The sequence below is a fragment of the Canis lupus genome, chromosome 32 (assembly GCF_003254725.2).
Source record: "Canis lupus dingo isolate Sandy chromosome 32, ASM325472v2, whole genome shotgun sequence".
Classification (NCBI taxonomy): domain Eukaryota; kingdom Metazoa; phylum Chordata; class Mammalia; order Carnivora; family Canidae; genus Canis; species Canis lupus.
The window spans coordinates 466,363-487,119 of record NC_064274.1 but is presented as its reverse complement, the minus strand read 5'-3'; the positions used below and the strand labels follow the sequence as shown (position 1 = coordinate 487,119).

At 43.3% G+C, this 20,757-nt stretch overlaps 1 protein-coding gene across 1 annotated transcript in view; it reads left to right on the top strand.

Moving 5' to 3' along the window:
- The first annotated feature begins 3,441 nt into the window (after positions 1 to 3,441).
- PPEF2 (protein phosphatase with EF-hand domain 2) overlaps positions 3,442 to 20,757 on the top strand; it is a 28,029-nt gene continuing 10,713 nt past the window's right edge. The window contains 11 exon segments of the mRNA XM_049104878.1: positions 3,442 to 3,496; positions 7,980 to 8,107; positions 8,258 to 8,315; positions 9,261 to 9,436; positions 10,732 to 10,846; positions 11,821 to 11,867; positions 12,847 to 13,013; positions 13,480 to 13,516; positions 13,610 to 13,759; positions 17,999 to 18,316; positions 20,021 to 20,206. Of these exon segments, the coding sequence (XP_048960835.1) occupies positions 3,442 to 3,496; positions 7,980 to 8,107; positions 8,258 to 8,315; positions 9,261 to 9,436; positions 10,732 to 10,846; positions 11,821 to 11,867; positions 12,847 to 13,013; positions 13,480 to 13,516; positions 13,610 to 13,759; positions 17,999 to 18,316; positions 20,021 to 20,206 (1,437 nt within the window).

Below are 20,757 nucleotides of genomic sequence, written 5' to 3'. Positions count from 1 at the left end.
AGCATATTGTTCAGCAATTTGCTTTTCTTCATGTAATGATATATCTTATGGATATTTTCACACCATCACATTTAGACTTGCCTTGTTCTTTGTCCTGGCTGAATACTGTTCCATCCTACTTTTGATGTACCATGATGTGTTTTCTATATCTGTACTGATAAAATATTTAAAGTGGCTATGATTTTGGAGAGAGAGTTTTTTTTAAAGATTTTATTTATTGAGAGAGCATGAGCGAGGGATGGTGGCAGAGGGAGAGAGAGGGAATCCTGAGCAGACTCCCTGCTGAGCACAGAGCCCCACTCAAGCCTCCATGTGGGGCTCAATATCATATCCCTAAGAGAAATCAAAAGCTGGCTGCTTAACTGACTAAACCACCCAGGTGCCCCTAGGGAGAAAGATATTTTAAAAGATTTCTGAGCGTATCATTTAAAAAGTTTCCTCATCTATAATTTTCATGACAGAGACAAACATTTGCAAAGTACCTTCATATATAACCTCATCTCACCCTTGTGACAACCCTGTAATGGAGTTATCACTATCCATTCACCATCCTGATGTCTGGGTGCTCCCTGTCCCCTTCCACAATGTATGAAGGCACATACTTTTTGTCCTTAATGACCAGAGTTCATTACAACTGGATGTGCTCCCTGAGGAGAGTCTTCATTTCTTTCATTACTACAGGTTGTTTCAAATAGTTTATTGACTCATGATAGTTACTCCTTTCTCATTCTATGCCAGTATCATATTTCTATCTCTACATCTTTCTTGTAGGGTAGGTGACAAACAAGGTTGCCTTATTCTGCAACCATTTTCAGATTTATAAACTCATAAGAAATAAGGTCCCGAAGGGCAAAAATGGACTTACTTACTATTACAGTCTTTGACCCAGAAATAATCAATATCTGTCCCATTTATGGGATAGTTTATGCTTGTCTTGGTCAGCTAGGGCTGCCATAACAAAATACTACAGGTGGGTGTCTTAACCAATATGTATTTATTTCTCACAGTTCTGGAAACTGAGTAGTTCAGGATCAAGATGCCAGCAGATTTGATTTGTATATTGAGTGCCTTCTTGGCTTGCAGATGGCCACATCCTTGCTCACATTGTGGCGGGGGGGGGGGGCGGTGAGAAGAAGAGAAAGGGGGGAGAAAGAGAGAGAAAGAGAGAGATCTAGTCTCTCTTCTTCTTCTTATAAGGACACTAATCCCATCATGTGGTCACCACCCTCATGACCTTACCTAAACCTAATTATCTCCCAAAATCCCCACCTCTAAATACCATCACATTGGGAGTTGAGACTTCAATTTGTGAACTTATGGGGGACACATTCAGTATATAACAATGCTGTATTAAGATAGTATGTCTTTTACTGCCTCCTAAATTTGAGCCAGGGACATGTTTTTGATTATCTATATTTTAAAATAAGTATATCAAAAAATAAAATAAAATAAAATAAAATAAAATAAGTATATCAGATCCAATCTGTCAACATATATTGAGATTCTACCAGATACTAAGAACACTTTAAATACATTATTTATTATTCTCCAATATTTATAGATATTATAAAACTGAGTTTATGGGAGGTTAAGTGACCAACATCTAGTGAAAAGCTGAGCTGAAATTCTCACCTGCATCAGTGTACTTCCAAAACCCAAACACTTTAGTACACAGTGGTCTCTATAGGCAAGTTACTGATTATCAAAACAAATTGTAAGTGATTTGGTGGACTCAATCATTTCTGATGACCCTTTCAGCTCTAAAACTGTTCAGGTATCCAGAAAAATTTGGGTTGATTTGGTAATGATGGCTGCTCATTTTGACCCATACTCAGGTTCTAGTTTTATGATATCTCTTACATCTGGAAATCATTTTGCACACACACAAAAGAGATCATAGTATTTTTTCCTTTGATTATTTAGTCAAAATAAGCTAAACAACATAAACAAGTTGTGACTTTTCTTTGATTTGCAAGGGAAAAGATAATCACTAATACAATAACCTTTAAAAGTGGAGGAAGTAAAGTGCAGTAGATGTGAAGGAGGAGAAAAATATGGAAGTGGAATCCATTCTCAACATTAAGTCAGTACATCTCACATTGCTTCCTGATAAAGGTCTAGAAAAAGATTCTTCTTTGTTGTGTAAAAATAAATGTGGCAATAAATAAATATGGTAAAAATAAATAAAAAGTTTATTCAATTAATATTGCTTGAATCCCTGCCACATGTCAGGCCCATGGTACCTTCTAGAGATATGATGAATTTGCTCACACACAGTCTTTGCTGTCAAGGAACTGATAGTCTAATGGTAGAGAGACACAAAATAGGAAACTATAATACATTATTGCAGTGATGGAGATGTGAATAAGATATTCAGGACCTCACAGGAGAGACCTGTCAAACTGGCTTCCCTAAGGTGATGCCCAAAGTGAGCTTTAAAGAATGAGTAAAGTTAGCTAAGTTAGCCAAGAAGCATGGGATAAGAATATTCCGTGTCAGAACAAAACACATAGGCCATTGTGGTCAAAGAGCAGAGTTTGAAAAAGAAAAGAGAGATGAGGCTGGAGGAGTAAGATTTTAGAGAGCTGAGTTCTGCTTGTGGTACATGGAGTCTAAGGCACCCCAGTGAAAGTTTAGCAGAAAGCTGGGTATATGGGGCTGACATATATGGATAATCTGGGATGAAGATATAGATTTGAGAAGTGGGAAGCGATAGTTGAGTATGAATTGATTCAGTCATCTGGGGACCATGTTCAGAGTGAGGAGATCTGACATTTGAGTCTAGAGTACAAACCAAAATGGACATTTAAAGGATAGAAAAAAGTGAGCTCAAGAAGAGAGATAGAGAGGTAGAACAAATGCAAGGGAGTCCAGCATCATGGAAACCCAAGGAGTAGAATTTTTATCAAGGTGGGGCTTGCAGAGACAGATGGTTTTGCTGTTTGGGCAAGGTAAGGACTGAAAAGATGAAGGCACCTTAAAACCATAAAAGTGGTTTTAAGAGGAATTAAGGAGAAAATATGTAGTCTACTCAGAAATATGAGAAGAAAAGAGACTGGCTTATAACTAGAGGGATATGGGAGTCAAAGAATAATGATTGTGATCAATAGCTTTGAGATTGTAAGAGAAGAGACTTCAGGACGTTTCTAGACTCAAAAGGAAAAGCTAGAAGAAAGGCTGGAAACATGGGAAAGATAGGAGATGACAAATGAAGGGAATTTCCATGCACTGACACTGAAGAGGTGGGGAAAGTGCTCTCAGATGATAGTCTCACAGTTTTTATGATGTGGGTGACAAGGTCCATTCATAACTTAGTCTACCTGAACTAATAATACTCTGCCTGGATTATCTTATTTCAGATTCCCTCTTCCTTTTATCAGCAAACAATTTGCTCTCCCTCTGCCTGCTATCTGTGTCCTGCAGAAATCTTGTACGTACACTATGGGAAGGGGTACCTCAGCCCAACATCACTTTGCTTTCCAGAATGCAGAGAAAGGTATGTGTTTCCCAACTCCCAGATTATCCGTAGGTATCCCAAAGCCTACATTTTATAGGGAGGGGCTTCTCAGAATAGAAAGAAACCATTATATTTCTCCTCAGACAGTTCTTGAAACTCAGCTTCTCCTCCTTATGATGAGACCACCAGAATGTCAGCTGAATATCTTAGAAGTTGGTGAACTATATTTGACCAAGTTAAAGTGTACTGAGGAGTCTATGTTGTCCACTATGGGTTATCCCAAATTGTCCATGCACAAATAAATGAAATAAAATTGGCAAAAAGCAGATGAAAGAGCTTTTCAGGTAGAGGGTTTAGAGAGTCATATTCAAGGAACTGAATGGTCTGAAGTGAACAAGAGGGAGGATGGCATGACATGTGGCTGCCAAGGTAGGCAGAGCCCAGATCACTCAGGGTCTATAGGATTTTAAACTTTATCCTAAAGATGTGAAGAACAATTGAAGAATTCAAAATAGGGAGTTAATAGTAAGATATGCACATTAAAAAGATCTCAGAGTTCTGTCGAGAAGGGATTGGAGGGAGTAAGAGTAGAAGAAGGAACAGCCCAGAAGCCACTAAAGTCATCTAAGCAAGAGATGATGATACTTTGGTCAGAGTTGTTGGCAGCAAAGATGGAGAGAAGAGGGTAGTCTACGGCCATACCACCCTGAACGCGCCCGATCTCGTCTGATCTCGGAAGCTAAGCAGGGTCGGGCCTGGTTAGTACTTGGATGGGAGAGAAGAGGGTGAATTCCAACAGTATTCAGGAGGTCGAATTGACAGGATCCAACTGAGTAGACGTATGGGGTGAGGGAGAAGGATCAAGAATGATTTCCAGTTTTCTGGCTAGCAAAACTGGGTAGGCAATTATACCAATTACTGACATAAATATAGTGGAGGAGAATCAACTTTGACTAGAGGGAAGATGAAGGGTTTATACAAGTTAGGGTTGGGGTGTCCGTGAGACACGCAGGTAGAAATACTGAGAAGGCAGTTACATATTCACATCTGGATTCTGGAGGTGAGGTTGGGCTGGAGAGATATGCATGGAAAGGCATCAGAATGTTACGTAGTGGTTGAGGCCATGGGGGTCCCTGAAGTGCCCTAGAGGGAAAGTAAAGGCAGATCAGAGTCTAGGGCCTAGGACAGAGCCATGAAGGACCCCGGGGCTTAAGCACCAGGTAGAAGAGGATGAGTCAGCAAAGGAGGCTCAGGAGAGGCAGCCAAAGTTATAGGAGGAAAGCAGGGGGAATAGTGACAACACCTGGTTTATATGGTATATGGGCTTCAGCATCACTGGAAGTTTGTGGCTTCCTTGTTTTCTAGCTTGGCAATATGTCCCAGGGTCATCTTGCACATTTTTGGCTCCAGAGAGGGTACTTCTTTAGGGTACCCTCTCTTTAGGGTGCGAGGTATTCATTGCTTCCTAGTTGGCCTACATCATTCTATACCTTTCCAGTGAGCAGATCTGGAAAATAAGTATTACTTAGAGAAAAACCCACCATAACGAATTTATATTTAGGAACACAATATTTTTACTTAACAGCCTTGATATTTTACTTATATATATCTCTTTATTAAAAATCTTTTTTCCCTAATGACATTAAAATAGTATTATTTACTCTGCCCCACCATAAATAACAGTTTCAGAATAGAAACAATACTATTAAATAATAAATAAATTCTTTGTAGTTCTTTTTGTCCTTTGTTTGTTTGTTTGTTTGTTTGTTTTTAAGATTTTACTCATTTATTCACAAAAGACATAGGCAGAGGGAGAAGCAGGCTCCCTGTGGGGAGCCTGATGCGGAACTCAATCCCAGGACCCTGGGATCACAACCCGAGCCAAAGGTAAACACTCAACCGCTAGCCACTCAAGTACCCCATCTTTTTGTCCTTTGGATATATCCACTAGGGATGTACAAATTACTGAATTCTCAAGGCATTTGAAATAACTCCATTCTGTGTTTCTAACTTAAATAAGGTAAGATTCACTTATTTAACTTTTGCGCTTTTTTTTGAGAGAGAGAGAGAGAGAGAGCATGTGTGAATTGTAGGGGAGGGGAAAAGGGAGAGGGAGAGAGAGGACCTTAAGCAGGCTTAATGCTTAGCGTGGAGCCAAACCCAGGGCTCTTTCTCACCACTCTGAGACTATTAGCTGAGCCAAAATCAAGAGCTGGATGCTTAACTGACTGAACCACCCAGGCGCCCCTAAACTTTTGCTTTTCATCTTTGGAGATTGATTATTCATTTTGCTTTAAGTTTATTTTATGACTTTGTAAAGCATTTTTATAATTCCTCTTCCAATGATGTATTGCTTCATAACTATCCCAAAACTTAGTGGCTTAAGACAACCATTTTATCTGCTTGTGATTTTGTGGGTCTGGAATTTGCAAAGGGACCAGCTGGGTGGTTTGTCTATAATCCTCTGGGTAGCTGGGGCTGGAGGCTCTTGTTCTTTTTTTAGGATTTTATTTATTTGAGAGCATGTACATGAGCAAGGGGGAGGGGCAGGAGGGAAGGGAGAAGCAGATCCCTGGTGAGCAGGGGGCCCGATGTGGGGGCGTGATCCCAGGACCCTGAGATCATGACCTGAGCCAAAGGCAGATGCTTAACCAACTGAACCACCCAGATGCTCTGAAAGATTTTCTTTTTTAAGTAATCTCGACACCCAACCTGGAGCTCAAACTCACAACCCTGAAATCAAGAGTTGCATGTTCTAGAGGTGCCTGGCTGGCTCAGTCGGTGGAGCATGTGACTTTTGATCTCAGGGTCATGAGTTTGAGCCCCACATTGAGCGTGGAGCCTCCTTAAAAAAAGGGGGGGTGGGAAAGCTGGAGCAAGAGGAGCCCAAGTGTGTTATATTGCGCTGTTGGGAAGGCAGGAGTAGAAGGTCTTAGACCATCCTGCACCTCACAGCCTTTATCTCAGTTAAGGGTAACTCAGACCCCTGGCAGGACTAGGTGGGAGAAACAGGTGAGGAGGCACTGCCTGCTGTCCCTGCCCAAAGCCAGTCAAGCAAGACTGAGGATATAAATCTGCCTAGTTGGCAGCCCTTTCCTTTAAATGTTGAAGAAAGGTGTTAGCAAACAACATTTTTCACAGAACCTTGGTGGCCCCGGTACTCCTCAGTATTGCTTCCACTTGAGTGCACATGAGTCGTGTGTGGAGTTTGTCAGCCTTGAAGGTCCCTGGACTCCTTGTAGAGAGTCTAAAGCTGTGGCTTCTAAGGCAAGGTCCAGGTATCTGTGCTTCCCATAAGTTTCTAGAAAGTCTGTTCACCATTCTGAACATGGATTTACAGAAGTCAGTTGGTAGAGCTTCAGCTTCAACCCTTAGTGTTGGGTAAGTGCCTTTGAGTAATAGCTACCGTGTGACATTCTTTGTCAGAGGAAATCACATTCAGCTTTGTTTAAGACCCTCCCTGGTTCTCCTCCCCCCACTCTCCCATTGACATTCTTAGAGAAATCAGCAGAATTCTGTGAGCTCTCTAATGCAGGCTAACTATATTAAATCAGTCTGTCTACTCTTCATGAGGTTGACCTGAATTAACCTGTAGGGTTTTCTTTTTAATCTCGCTTTATCCACAAATGCTCCATTCATCACCAATGGTACATTCAGGCCCAGAAGCTTAAGAAGAATCTAGTTATTTATGTGAACAGCTGTTCTCTTCTATAGCAGCAGTACATGACCACAGGTCCTAAAGCTCATAGAAAGAGGTAAACCTCATCGTGCCACCCTGTGGACGCGGTCACCCAGCACAGGTCCTGGCAAAAGGAGAAGCCCAAAGCCTGCCTGCAGATTTGATAGTCAGTGTGCTCACCCAGATATCACGATGGGGACACTTAAAGCCCACAGGGCTGTGACAAGTATGGAGAAAGCAAGTGCAGAGCCCTATAAGCATTTACTACCACCTGACATTTCATGCAGAATTTGCGTGTTTGTCTATGGTTTGTTTTCCCCAGTCATCTAGTCCATCCCCCTTTCGGGATGGGAACACTGAGGCCCAGGAAGGTAAAATCCACGTAAGGCCACAGAGCTGATGAGGGCATTTCCAGGCCTAGAACCCAGGACTCCTGCTATCCAGTCTATTGTTATGTCAAAATGTCTTCCCCACTTTCTACCCCTGTGTTTCCACTCTGCAGGGATGCCTCATGCTTGCAACCTCTTCAGGTTATGTTTCTTAAGAATCCTGGCAATCCAGCCTCCCACCTGCACACGCAGTATTCTCAGCAAAAAGTAGGAATTCCAGTAAACCTCCAGTGATATTAGTATAAGTACTAGGTAAGAATGAAGGTGGGGTGGGAGATGGGAATGGGGAAACCAGCACCCCAGCCAGTGGTAAGGCAAATCCTTCCCACCAGCAGCAACGGGTAGTGCTTCTCTCCACTGTCTTGTTCCTGCGTCACCATAGGAGAGGTGCCCTTCACCCCCTCCCAGCCCAGGGGTCCCAGCTTACTGGCTCGCATCTCCACCCATTTCACAGCCTTCAAGGCAGCAGCCCTGATCCAGAGATGGTACCGGCGCTACATGGCACGCCTGGAGACGAGGCGGCGCTGCACCTGGCGCATCTTCCAGTCTATCGAGTATGCTGGGCAGCAGGACCAGGTCAAGGTGCGGTGGGATGTGGGACAGAGTCACCGTGTGCTCTGCCTTCTAGCCCGCGGGCAGCAGGGCTCAGTTGCCCAGAGGGTGCGGCTGATTTGGACCCTCCCGGTTCTGTTTGCACTCATCTCTGAAGCGGAGTCTTCGGTTCTCCTGCAGCTCCATGATTTCTTCAGCTACCTTGTGGATCACTTTACCCCCAACAGCAATCATGAGAGTGAGTATGAGCTGCCATACAGGACATAATGGGGGTGGGGACGGGGTGGGAAGGAATTCAGGGCAAGGAAGGCAGCCAATAAAGGGGGTGGGGATGTGCTACTAAGCCAGCAGGTTGGTGTGCCTGGGAAATGGTGCAACATCCCATGCCTTGGAATGATCCCACCTGAAGGCAGAGAGAACTAGAGTCTTCATATGTCATGTCCTGAGGCTCATTGGTTGAAGGCTGCTGGGAGGGGTGGATCGGAAAGGCTGTTGATTCCACATTTCAGGCCTGCTGAGGACCCCTGTGAGCCTAGGACCCCTGTGAGCCAGTGATGCGGAAGCTGGTGGTTGGCCCTTGCTTGAAGGGCCCTGAAAGGTCTAATGGCTTCTGCCACACTCACTGAGTATACCACAAATACCTGTGAGCTTTTTTTTTTTTTTTTTTTCCCTGTCAAGGCTTTTCCTTTTCCTTCTGCTTATAAGCCTCGGCTCCTCAATTTCTATTCTTTCTAGGTCTAACAAATCTCAATATTTTAAAATAAAAGTAAAATGAAATTGACATTAAAGCTTAACCTTTTCCTCCTGCCCACCTTAATCTTTTTTTTTTTTAAGACCTTATTTATTTATTTGAGAGGGAACAGAATGAGAGAGAGAGATAGAGAGTGTGAGCAAGGGTGAAAAGCAGAGGGAGAAGCAGACTCCCCGCTGAGCAGGGAGCCCAACACAGGGCTCCATCCCAGGACCCTGGATCATGACCTGAGCCAAAGGCAGGGGGCCACCCAGGCACCTTGTGCCCACCTTAATCTGTTGTCACTTTCCCTTCCCTTTCTCTTCCCTGGTGTTGGAGCTGATGCCAGACTGGCCCACCCCACTTCAAGTATGGTCCAGGGAAAGACAGTCTTGTATTGCCAACTGACTGCACAGCTGATGATAAGCTGTCCAAACCTTCTGTCCTGACCAGGGGACTTCCTGAACTGCAAATTCACCACGGAGAGATTCCTCCAGGACTCTGAGATGGAGAAAGGCAGTGACTATGAATCTATAGAGGTACCAGACAATTACACGGGGCCACGCCTCTCCTTCCCACTCCTTCCTGACCACGCAACTGCCCTGGTGGAAGCTTTCAGACTGAAACAAGTAAGCTTGCTCTGGGGAACCTGGGCCGCCACCAATGCCATGTAGTAGGTAGAGAGAGACCAGACCTAACACAGAAGGAAGAGCCCTGGATTTAGGGTGTTAGTATCTATATGGATGTACTAGAGAGATTCCATGTCCTCTTCACTTAACCAGGACCTTGTACAAGTCAATAAACCAGGTGTTGTGTACTGAAAACTTCTCCTAATTTATGTCATCTTTCCTGGTTCATTCATCCCACAGGTAATTAGTGAGCACTACTATGTGTAGACACTGTTCTGGGCCTGGGGATACAGCAATGAGCAAGGCAGAAATCCCTGCCCTCACAGGGCTGACATTCTAGCGGGGAGACACACAATAGATCAGAAAGAACAACAAATAAGTAGATTCTGTAATATATTAGACAGAAATTAGAGCTATGGAAAACAATGAACTAAGTTCTAGGTAGGAGAGATGGCTGCAGTCTCAGAAGGCACCGCGGAAAAGGTGAGGAAATGTACCATGTGGATGCCTCCAGAAAGATGTTCCAGGCAGGAGGAACAAATGGAAAGGCTGTGAGGTAGGACCCTGCCTGGATGGCTTGGGGACCTCAGGAAGGCCACTTGGTGAGGAGAGGCTTAGGGAAGAGAGTTAAGGAATGGAGGCAGAGAGGAGAGTGGGTGGGCTTTTATGTTTCTCAAAGAGATGAGAAGACATTGGGCAGAGGAATGATGTAACTTGGCTTGATTTTTAAAATCATCATTCTGTTTTCTGAATAGAGTGTGGGGAGCGAGGGCTGAAGCAGGGAGACCAGTCAGGGTTTTCCCACAGACCAGGCAAAAGGTGATAGTGGCTTGAAACCCCGGTGGTAGAGGTAGAGGTGGTGAGAAGTGGTCAGATTCTGGTTCTATGCCAGATTCCAGCCCTTTCTTTCCTTCATTTGAAGGCAATTTGTTGCAGGAGGAGTTGGGATGGTATTCTCCGTGATGTCAGGATCCTCAGTACCATCAATGCGCATGCACTTACTCACACCTCACTGAGATAAGCGTGCATTTCTCCCACGCTGAAGGCATGGGATGCTCTCATTCAATCGGTAGTAAAGAGATAATTAGTTCAATATTTGGGGATGATGAAAAGCAGAAACAAGAGCAGAAGATAGGTGAAAAAGAGAGGATCCATGCAGAGGGTCCCAGAGTCGATTTACTAGGGTCACTCTTGGGGTCTCAGGTGATTGGAGTCATTACACAGTCAAGGTGAGGCCCCGTTTGCTGCATGAATATCAGTGTCATTTTGTCCCTCCCTCTGCTTCCTCCTAGTAGCAGCTCCATGCTCGCTATGTCTTGAATCTTTTGCATGAAACCAGGAAACACCTGGTACAACTGCCAAACATCAACCGGGTCTCCACCTGTTACAGCGAGGAGATCACAGTGTGTGGTAAGCACCGGACAGAATGGCTTCATATGCTAGACCCAAACAAGAAAGCCCCTGTGATGGGGAAGAGGAGAGGCAGGCTGGTGGGAGATGCATGCACCCTGAGAGTGCTCACGGATTCACGCCACGTGTACTGAGGCAGCTGCAGTGCAACGAAGGGCTATGGGCCAAGAGGGCCCAGCTTCTGCCTTATTTCCCCAAGCAATTCCCATTTGGCCCCTAACTCGCGCTCTCCATTCAAAACAAAATCCCTGCAATTAGCCAGATCCCCCTTGTCAGAAGACAGCTTATTTCTTGTTACTTGAGCAAGCCCTAGCAAACTCTTCCTTCCACCCACATATAGTCTTTTCCCAGAGAGAAATCCTGTCAGTCACGATTCTTTCCATATCCTTATGTTTTCAGAGACGTTTAAACATCTATTACAGACTGATGTCCCACATCTTAGGGGATACGGCCTGCAATACACCAGGGATTGTAAATAAACTGGCACCCTGAGGACTGCTTGCAACCTGCAGATAGGTCTTATTTGCCCTGAAATGTTCTTAAATTTTTCAAATTAATTTCCAGTTTTTGAAAATCAGAGGATTTTAAAATTGAACTAATTTTAAAATCCAGATTTCCAACATCTCTTGAAAAATCTCAGAACACCGGCCCACATGTGAATATCGTCTTCCTGCCGTGGATAGAGCAGAATCACTCCAGCTCCCATTTGAGTTGGCAACCCTGCAGTATTCTGTCCTGTTCTTTACTTCATTTACTATTCATGATAATCTTGTAGAAAAAGATCATATTTCCTGCTTTCAATATTAACTATCTCTGCAACAAGGGAAATTAATATTTATCCCTCTCTTACATATGGAAAAATGAGTAACCATCACTTTTGTCAGATTTTTCTGGGTGTTTTCCTTTTCATAGTAAAAATGAGACACAGTGGCAAGAACCAATAGAAACTGATATTCTTTTTCTGTCTCTGTTAGGAGACTTGCACGGCCAGTTGGATGACTTAATATTTATATTTCATAAGGTATGAGTGCTTAAGATCCTGTCTTGCTCTGAGACTTATTCTGGAAGTTCAAATATAGAATCTATAAACAAATGCTTAAGTATGCTTGGATTTTTAAAATATTATTTTAAAGTTTAAATAATACCTCATAGCAAGTACATAATATAAAAGCCAGCACTGCGTTACATTTTAGTATATTTTTGTAAACTGTTTTATTTATTTATTTATTTATTTATTTATTTATTTATTTACTTATTTATTGTAGACTATTTTAAAATAAAGACAAGGAATCATTATTTAGTACTTTTCTTTTTTCCAAATAAAGAAAATTGATGATTAGTAAAGTGCCCAAAAGCTATTTTCCTATCCATTTCTAGTTATAAAATGTAGAGCATGTAACAACATACATGAATGTTCCTTTAATGTAATATTACTTTATATATACTGTGCTTCCCAAAGCATTTTCTCATTTGTCTTATTTAATTCAGAGGAATCTGACAGCTATTTTTGCTATTACTAAAGATATTGTGGCCAAGGGTGCCTCGATGACTCAGTTGGTTGAGCATCCCACTCTTGATTTTGGCTCAGGTCATGATATCTGAGTCATGGAATTGAGCCCTATGTTAGGCTGTCTCTCTCTCTCTCTCAAACAAATGAATAAATCTTTTTTTTTTTAAAATAGATATTGTGGCCAGGACTTAAAACTGGCTGTTGGATCATAAGTTCAGTGTCCTTTGTACCTACTACATGGCAAGACTCTGGCTTTGTATAAAGTCCTTATTTTGATGAGCATGTCATAACCTCAGCCTGACTAGAAAGGAAATATAAGACCAATAAAAAAATACTTCCATCTTTTGTTGACAATTCACATTTGGAGGAGAGCCAGAAAGTACAGAATTCATGTATGATCTGATGTAACTGTCAAATGCACATTGGTTTGACCCAATTTCCTATTCCCTTCCTTTGTTTCTTCTTCTTGACTTGTCTTCTTGTTGGGAAGAATGGCCTTCCGTCACCAGAGAGGGCCTATGTCTTCAATGGTGACTTCGTGGATCGAGGCAAAGAATCAGTAGAGATCCTGATGATTCTTTTTGCCTTCATGTTGGTTTACCCAAAAGAGTTCCGTCTTAACCGAGGAAACCATGAGGACCATATGGTGAACTTACGGTAACAAACTAAAACATGCTTGGTTATTTGATATTTACTTGTCATTGTAAAAAGTTATTTCGTCAGAGCTCCTTATTTGTCAAATGCCTTTTAAAAGTAGTTTTTCAGTTTTATAAAAGAATATGCAATATATGACATTTAAAATATTTCTTTAAAATTTACACATTATCCTACTCCTAATAAAACCATTAAATTTTTTTCACATATCCATACTCTTTATCATCTAAACAATAAAGGCTCAATATACGAAAGGTAAGAAATACAGATAAGCAAAAGGAAGAAATCAAAATATCCTATAATTTCTTGAACCAAACAGAATGCTATGATTGTAAACATTTTGGTAAGTATTATACCTCAGTCTCTTCCATATATTTAAGTATATGTATATAGAATATGAATTTTTATAAGAATTCAATTATACCATAATGTCACCAAATGTAATATCTATTTTTCTTTCTAAATCTAGATATGGCCTTACCAAGGAAGTGATGCATAAATATAAGGTATGCTGCCTTTAAAAGCAAAAGTTTCTCTTAGTTCAGATGAGTCTAGTAGTGTCATTTGAAACTTATTATCTTCTAACTATCATTTTCTAGACACATGGCAAGAAAATACTAAAAATACTGCAGGATGTTTTCTGTTGGCTTCATCTGGCTACTCTGGTTGATGAGAAAGTCCTGATTCTTCATGGCGGAGTGTCAGACATGCCTGACCTGGAGCTTTTGGCTAAACTAGACAGGCACAAGGTACTGACTACTGAAGTGGTATGTATTTCACTATAATTTAACCCAGTTAATAATAATCCAGTTCATAATAATTTAACCCAGTTTCACTGGCAGCATAAAATATCATCTTGCACATGGACTCCAGGTGACTAATAAGGGCTGTTAAGAGAAGCCATTAAACCATTAAAAGGAGAAAGATTAAGAATCCACGTCCAAGCACAAGGCACAAGTGTGCTGTGATCCATTAGTGGTGTTTGTTCTGGATGTGATAGTGGAGAGTGACAGTGAGAGCCATCTATTTGCTGTCCCTGATCTGGACAATTCTAGTAAATACTCCTCAATCACTGTACCTGAAGAGCCTCTATTTCTCAAATAACTCGGTTAAACTAACAAATGTGTATGTCCTACTTCATGGAGGGAGGATGCTACTGGCAGATAGAAGGATGAAGATCAATTTAGAATTAAACTCAACAACTATGTTTAAAGTACTTACTATGTGCAAGGAAAATGGTAGGGGGGATACAGAGATAACCAGAGATGGTGCCTCCCTAAGGGGATTTACAATAACCAGCAGGAGGAGTGAGTGACACAGAATGCATTATACTCCAGTATTAACACATCTCTATTTTGTTTCACTTTGGAAGTAAAACTTTAGGAAAAAAAGATTCTATTTTCTTTTAATCACAAACTCTTGTACTTGAATGGTGTCCTATGGCTTCTGTACTCCAGCTGCCCCTTCCAAAACACAAGAATCCCTACTACAACATCCTTGAAAACATTCATCTGAGCGGTTCCAAAGATAGAGCACTCATTACTACACAAGCCTGTGTGCTTTGAGCAACTCTAATTCATGTAAGTCTGTGTTATATGAGACACAAATGAAAGAATATGGCTTTAGAATCAGACAGATCTGGGTTTGCATCTTAGAACATGAAGTACTTGGCTAGTATGGCAGCTTTGTTTTACTAGGTTATCCAAGAACCAAGTCTTCTTATGCTGCCATCCTTGGGGTGTGTTTCCCATGCCCTCATCTGTGTAGGCCAAGATGGCTTGCCACCACATCTGTGTTCCAAGCAGTAGGATAGAGGAAGGAAGGGGGAAGAATATCCCTGCCCTTTAAAGACACAGTGAAGAAGTTGTATACATCTCTTCTGTTCTCATCCTGTTGTTCAGAATTACACCTTGCTATAAGTGAAGCTGGAAATGCAGCCTTCTTTCTGGTTGGCTGCAGGCCTAGCACAAGAGTTGGGGTTCCCATTCCTATGACGAAGAAGGGGAAAATAGATTTGGAGGAGTGGTGGTCTGCCACACAGGTATTGAATAGAAATATGTTCTTTTTTCCTTGAGTAGCTATGGTAAGTGATTATGCCATGGCCTATGAAGTTGGAAAGAAATGGATAAAAATTCTGTTTCTGCTACTTATAGAATATTGCCTTGAAAAAGTAATTTACTATAACATCAGTTTCTGAATCTATACAATAGGAATATAAATGACTATATCCTAGGTGTTGTGAGGATTAAATGAAAATACATATGCACATGCTTTACAAAATTTGTACTCAACAAGTAGAAATCGTATTAACTGCATTTGGCTGAAGTGACAGAAAACTTCAATAACAATGGTTTATGATTATTCCTTCCTTCTGTAAATAAACACAGGAAACAAGCAGTCCAGGGCTGGTAGGGTAACACCACAAAGTCACCAGGGACCCAGTTTCCTGCTGTCTTGTTGCTCCCCCAGGCTGCATCATGGCCCAGCATGGCTACTTGGGTTCCAGCCATCATGACCACATTCTAGCAGCATAAATTAGAAAGTAGGAGAAAGGCATGTTTCTTCCCTTTAAGGACATTCAGTTGTACACAAAGTTTTTGTTCATGTTTCTGTTCAAAATTTTATCATCTGTTAACATTTAGGCTGAAAGGCAGGTTGGAGAGTGTATTCCTAATTCCAGGTGGTATCTATAAGAATCTGGGTTTCTATTTCTAAGGAAGAAGTGTAGATAGATGTTAGATAGAAGTGTAAATAGATGCCAATTCTGTCTTGATCTGTTTTTGTTACTCCCCAAATTTCCATGCATCCTGGTTCCCACATAGCGAGCCATGCCCATCCCTCCTCAATGGAGTCAGCACTCAGGTCTCATCCAATAATTGCATTCAGTCCAAGGTTTCTGGATTCAAATCCTACCTATCAAGGTCTGGCTATGGCCCCTTGTGTTCTGGCGACTGAAAGACCAGTTATGTGTCCCTGTACCCACAAACTGAGTGTCGGAAGGGGAAAAGGATAACCCCTTGGCAGAGGTGGGAGAGGGGGCACCTGCAACATTTTCAACAGCTTCCTTCAAAAATCTTCATTATAAATTCCGTCTCTGCTTTTCCATAATCTCAACCCTTTCATGTTCTTAACAGAGGAGGAGGGGTTCAAGGGACCTAAAACTAGCTCTAAGTATTTCCTTTGTCAATTCTGCACAATGTCCAGCACCTCACTTTTTTTTTAAATTCAAATATTCTGTTCTGCTGCATCTATGTCTGGAGGTAGAGACAACAAGTCACAATAAAGGAGATGATCTCATGGGAGGAATCACATTTCATGTATACAGGAGAAGTAGGAACTTTGGGAAAGAATGCTAAAGAACAGTTTATTTTCTGTAGCTTAGCAAAAAGCCAACCTCCCAATAGTTGGTTTGCAAAGCTCTGGGGAGGGGAGATGTAGCCATCTGTACAGAGTCCAGGGATCACTTGGGAGAGAAACACAAAAGTAGGAGCTCTGGAGTCAGATATCTGGATACCGTCCTGGTAACGTTTTAGTATCTCTGTGTCTCGGGTGTCTCGTCTGTACTATAAGTGAGGATGCTGTCTCACAGGGGTGTGAGCACTAATCAATGAATTCATGTAAAACCATAAATGAGGACGCAGTCTTACAGCGGTGACCTGAGGGTCAATCAATGAATTCATGCTAAGTGCCCAGCATAGCACTATTTAGAAAGGGCTCAATACATAGTAACACTGTCATTCTCCTTAAAAATCAAAATTAGAGATGCCTTTTGGGGGGCAGATAAATAACATCCTTGAAATAAAGTTACCAGAGGGTGGAAAGGGGTGGGACTGATAGTCTGACACTCAATCTGAGTTGCAGCAAGGAGAGAAGGAGGAGGTTATGACTCCATTCACATTTGATGGCCTTTTACTGTCTATGCCCAGGGCTAAGCTGCCTAGAAAGTCATTAGTGCTTGTCCAAAGTTAGAGAACACCTCTGTTCTGCTATATTCAATCTGGATTCCTCTTAAAACATCATTCAGGTTCTGCTGACCCTCTCTGAGTGTCCTTTGTCCTCGCCCTAGACTAGTCCACACGAGGACATGGCTTTCTTGGATCACAGTCCTTACATCTATTTGCAGAAAGTTCTCATTCTTTGATTACGTGTTTGCACTGAGTTCCCGTTGTGAGCCAGACCTCTGTCATTGATAGCCTGACAATGTGTCCCTCGGTTTCCACTGTGGCACTCAGGCACACCAGGAATGGTTGCTGGATGCCACAGCTCTGCTCTGTGGCCTTATTTTCTTTCTTTCCCATGATCAGAATTCTTCCAGCTTGTGACTACACTGTCAGCCGGGTCCCAGTACCATGATGACTCTGAGTCAGTGATAGGGACCATACTCAGTCTCTTTGGCAAAAAGAGTCTCTTTCCAATTAGGTCCAGGCTGGAAAGAGGTGCTCCCTTCCACTCCCTGCCTTCCTCAACAAGTAAGATTGCACTTCCTATAAGATGCCACAAAGTGCTGCCTCGCCCACAGCAAAGCATCAGGTGTTTCCTATCCCAACATTCTTCAACTGCAAGCTGCATTTCTTCTCCTTTAACACCTGGTTGTATAGCAGGAAAGTCCATACAGACTTCCCTTCCCGAGAGGTCCCCTTTCCCGTCCTTGTCTAAAACTCACCGGGTTCCTAGAGGAAAGAGTGGCCTGGCTTAGTATCTCTCGAATTATCTGTGGTGGAAGATCAGGTTTTATAAACTTCCAGTTTGTCACAGATCAGTACTTTTGTTAAAAAATACAATATATATGAAGTACTAGGAAAAAAGGAAATGCAAACCAAAAACTGTAAGGCCACAGATCATGTCCTTGAATACCACAGCGGTCACCAAAGTGCTCTGAGGGTTTCTAGAGGCTTCCCCCGGAGCCCAGGTGCTCACCGTGGAGGGGCTACTCAGGAAACCAACTGCGGTGTCAGCCCAGCGTCTGTATCTTCTCCGGACGTTTTTAGGTGGTTTCCACCCTGCGGCGCAAGACGAGGAGGCAGAAGGGGAAGCAGCCTGCGAAAGAGAAGGCCGCGCGGGTTCCTGCCCCGGAGCTGGCTCTGCGCCCTGGGCGCCTCCACCTGGGCTCCCGCGGGGGCACCGGGCCAGCCGCTCCTCCAGCATCCCCTGCAGCTGCGGCCGGCCCTGGGGACCCGGGGCTGGACGGTGCCGGCAGCAGGCAGGCCCCCCAAGAGCCGGGCGGAGGGGAGCCCCCTGCCCTCCACGCCAGAAGCAGGCTGGGAAGCCCGGAGCCCCTGCAGCCCACTCAGGAGGCCTGGAAGCAGGTGAGCCGTGGCCTGGTGCTGCTCCCTGCAATGTGGCTGTCTTCGGGACAGGATTTTGAAAACCAAAGGGAATCTCTTCCCTCTGTAAATTCAGGGTATTTTTTCCACCTCTCCCCCTGGGGCTAGAACACCCCAGAAGGATATTAGTATTGGCCTAAGAACTCAAATATTTTAGAGTTTTATGGAGGATGGGAAGCTGTGGCAGGTGCGCAATCACCCACTTAGTGACCTCGCCTCACTGGGTAGGAAGGTAAGCCTGACTTACTGGATGCTGTTACCTGAGGTTTTGTTTTTAATGTATCAGAAAGATGGCTCCTGTAGTTCAAGGTCCAGTGGGTTAGGTCAGCAGCTTCTGGGGCCTCTGTTCTCAGGCAACTAAAGGCTTCTCCAGAATCTTCAGAACTGTGTCACATAGTCACCCTTCGCTGTAAGGGAGACCGGGACAGCAAGTGTGTAGCTGGGCATGCTGCCGCCCCAAACACCCCATCAGAGTTCTCTTCCCAAGAAGGAAAAAGGAGAATGAATTCAGAGTAGGCACTCCCAGTGTTCACCTAAATATGCCCCCGGCTGCCAAATGGAGGGCACATTTCACCCAGGCAAGACTGGGGTGGTAGGACTTGTAATCCACCTGGGAGATCTGTGTGGGAAGCGTGTGCCAGGAGTGTTAGTGGCACTAAGTGAACTTGCTGGTATTCAACCATTTGTCACCTGTAAGAATGGCAGCTTTTTTATGGTTCATCCAATAAAGAAAGGAGAGAATTCAGAATTATGTAAGAGCTAAAATTGGCAGAACTTGCGGATTAATTGGATGGAGGGTGGTGAGAAAGAGGAGTCACAGCTGACCCCGAGGCTGGAAACCTCAGAGAGCTAGATGGTGAGTTTACATTACATTCTCGCTGAGCTGTCTGTCGATTTGGACTCCAACATCAACTTAAAATGGAAATTCTAAAATAAATGCAAGTCTCTCCTTTTGCAAAATGTGACTCATTAATAATGTTCTGATGTTTACAAGTCAAATGCATTTTTCCCCCTTAAAAGTACATTTAGAAAGTACTGGGTGTCAACAACCAAAATACACCCAAATATTTCATGTAAGTTGTGTACAAGATTAGCCATCAGTGTTTCCTGAGTAGTAACCAAAGGGTAGAACCTGAATTGCTAGAAAAATTATTCAGCTCTTCTGCAAATTCTTTTAAAAATGCTGAAATTACTTTAAGAGATTAAGCATTTGATTGCACCTTCCCAGGACTACACCTGGGCCTTGTGAATGCTGCATGAGAGATCACATTGCCAGTCCCAGGACTTCCGCCTTCTTTCTGGGGCACATGTCCAGGAGCCCAGAGAATTGGGCTAACCGAAGATTACTGGCTCCGATCAGAGCTCCTACCAGAGCAGCTCCCTTTTTATCTGGTTTATATGTGGAGCCTTCGCATAAGATTTATCTCCTAGAAAGTGGCTTGTCAAACAATATGCGCATACACGTGCTCCTCCTGTGAGTAAGAGAAAGTTCTGGAACCCCAGAGGTTCAAATATGAGCATCTATCAAATATTGATCACAGGGAAAACGATTCACTTATTTCCATCCAAATATTTGTAGCCTCTTCTTCCTCTCCTCCTCTGCCTTTTACTCCTCCGCTTTTCATAGGAATGACTTTGAATCTCTCTCTAGAGTTTAGGAAAGAAACCATCTCTTGGTCTTTCCAGGTGGTCGATATACTGTGGAGCGATCCCATGGCCCAGGAGGGCTGCCAAGCCAATACCGTTCGAGGAGGAGGCTGTTATTTTGGACCTAGTGTAACAGAACAGTTGCTACAGAAATACAACCTGCAGTTCCTGATCCGCTCCCACGAGCGCAAGCCTGAAGGCTACGAGTTCTGCCACAGACGCAAGGTGGGCACAGTGTGTGTGGTGCCCGGGAGCGGTCCACGTCACCCCCAGGTCGGGACAAGCGCAGGCTCTTGGTTGCCCACGGCCAGCCGTGGCTCGTGTGTGTTACCCGCTCTCTCCAGGTGGCGCGGTCCTTTACAGTCGCTTCTCCTTGACTTTCATAGCCTCTTCAAACCTCAGAATTTGATTGCTGCCACCACACAGCATGTACCCCGAGAGAACAAAAAGGCAGATACTGTCCCATCTCGCGGACAGAAATACATGGCTTAGTGGTTTCCCAGCCACATCTTTAAGTCACATTGCTTGCTGCCACATGTTTCAAACAACACTGCAGGGTGACAGGATTTCTGCACTGTGCCCCAGACAGGGATTCAGGATTGTTTGTCATCTCAGGAACATATTTAATATCCTAACTGATCTTTGGGCATCTTAATCCTACAATGGTTGCCTAGCCCAGTGCCACTAGGATGAGAGCGGTCCCGCGGAAACCAACTCTACAGGAGAAGAACAGGTTTCCATGTGGGGGGAAAAAGTGAGATGAACTAATCTAAGAA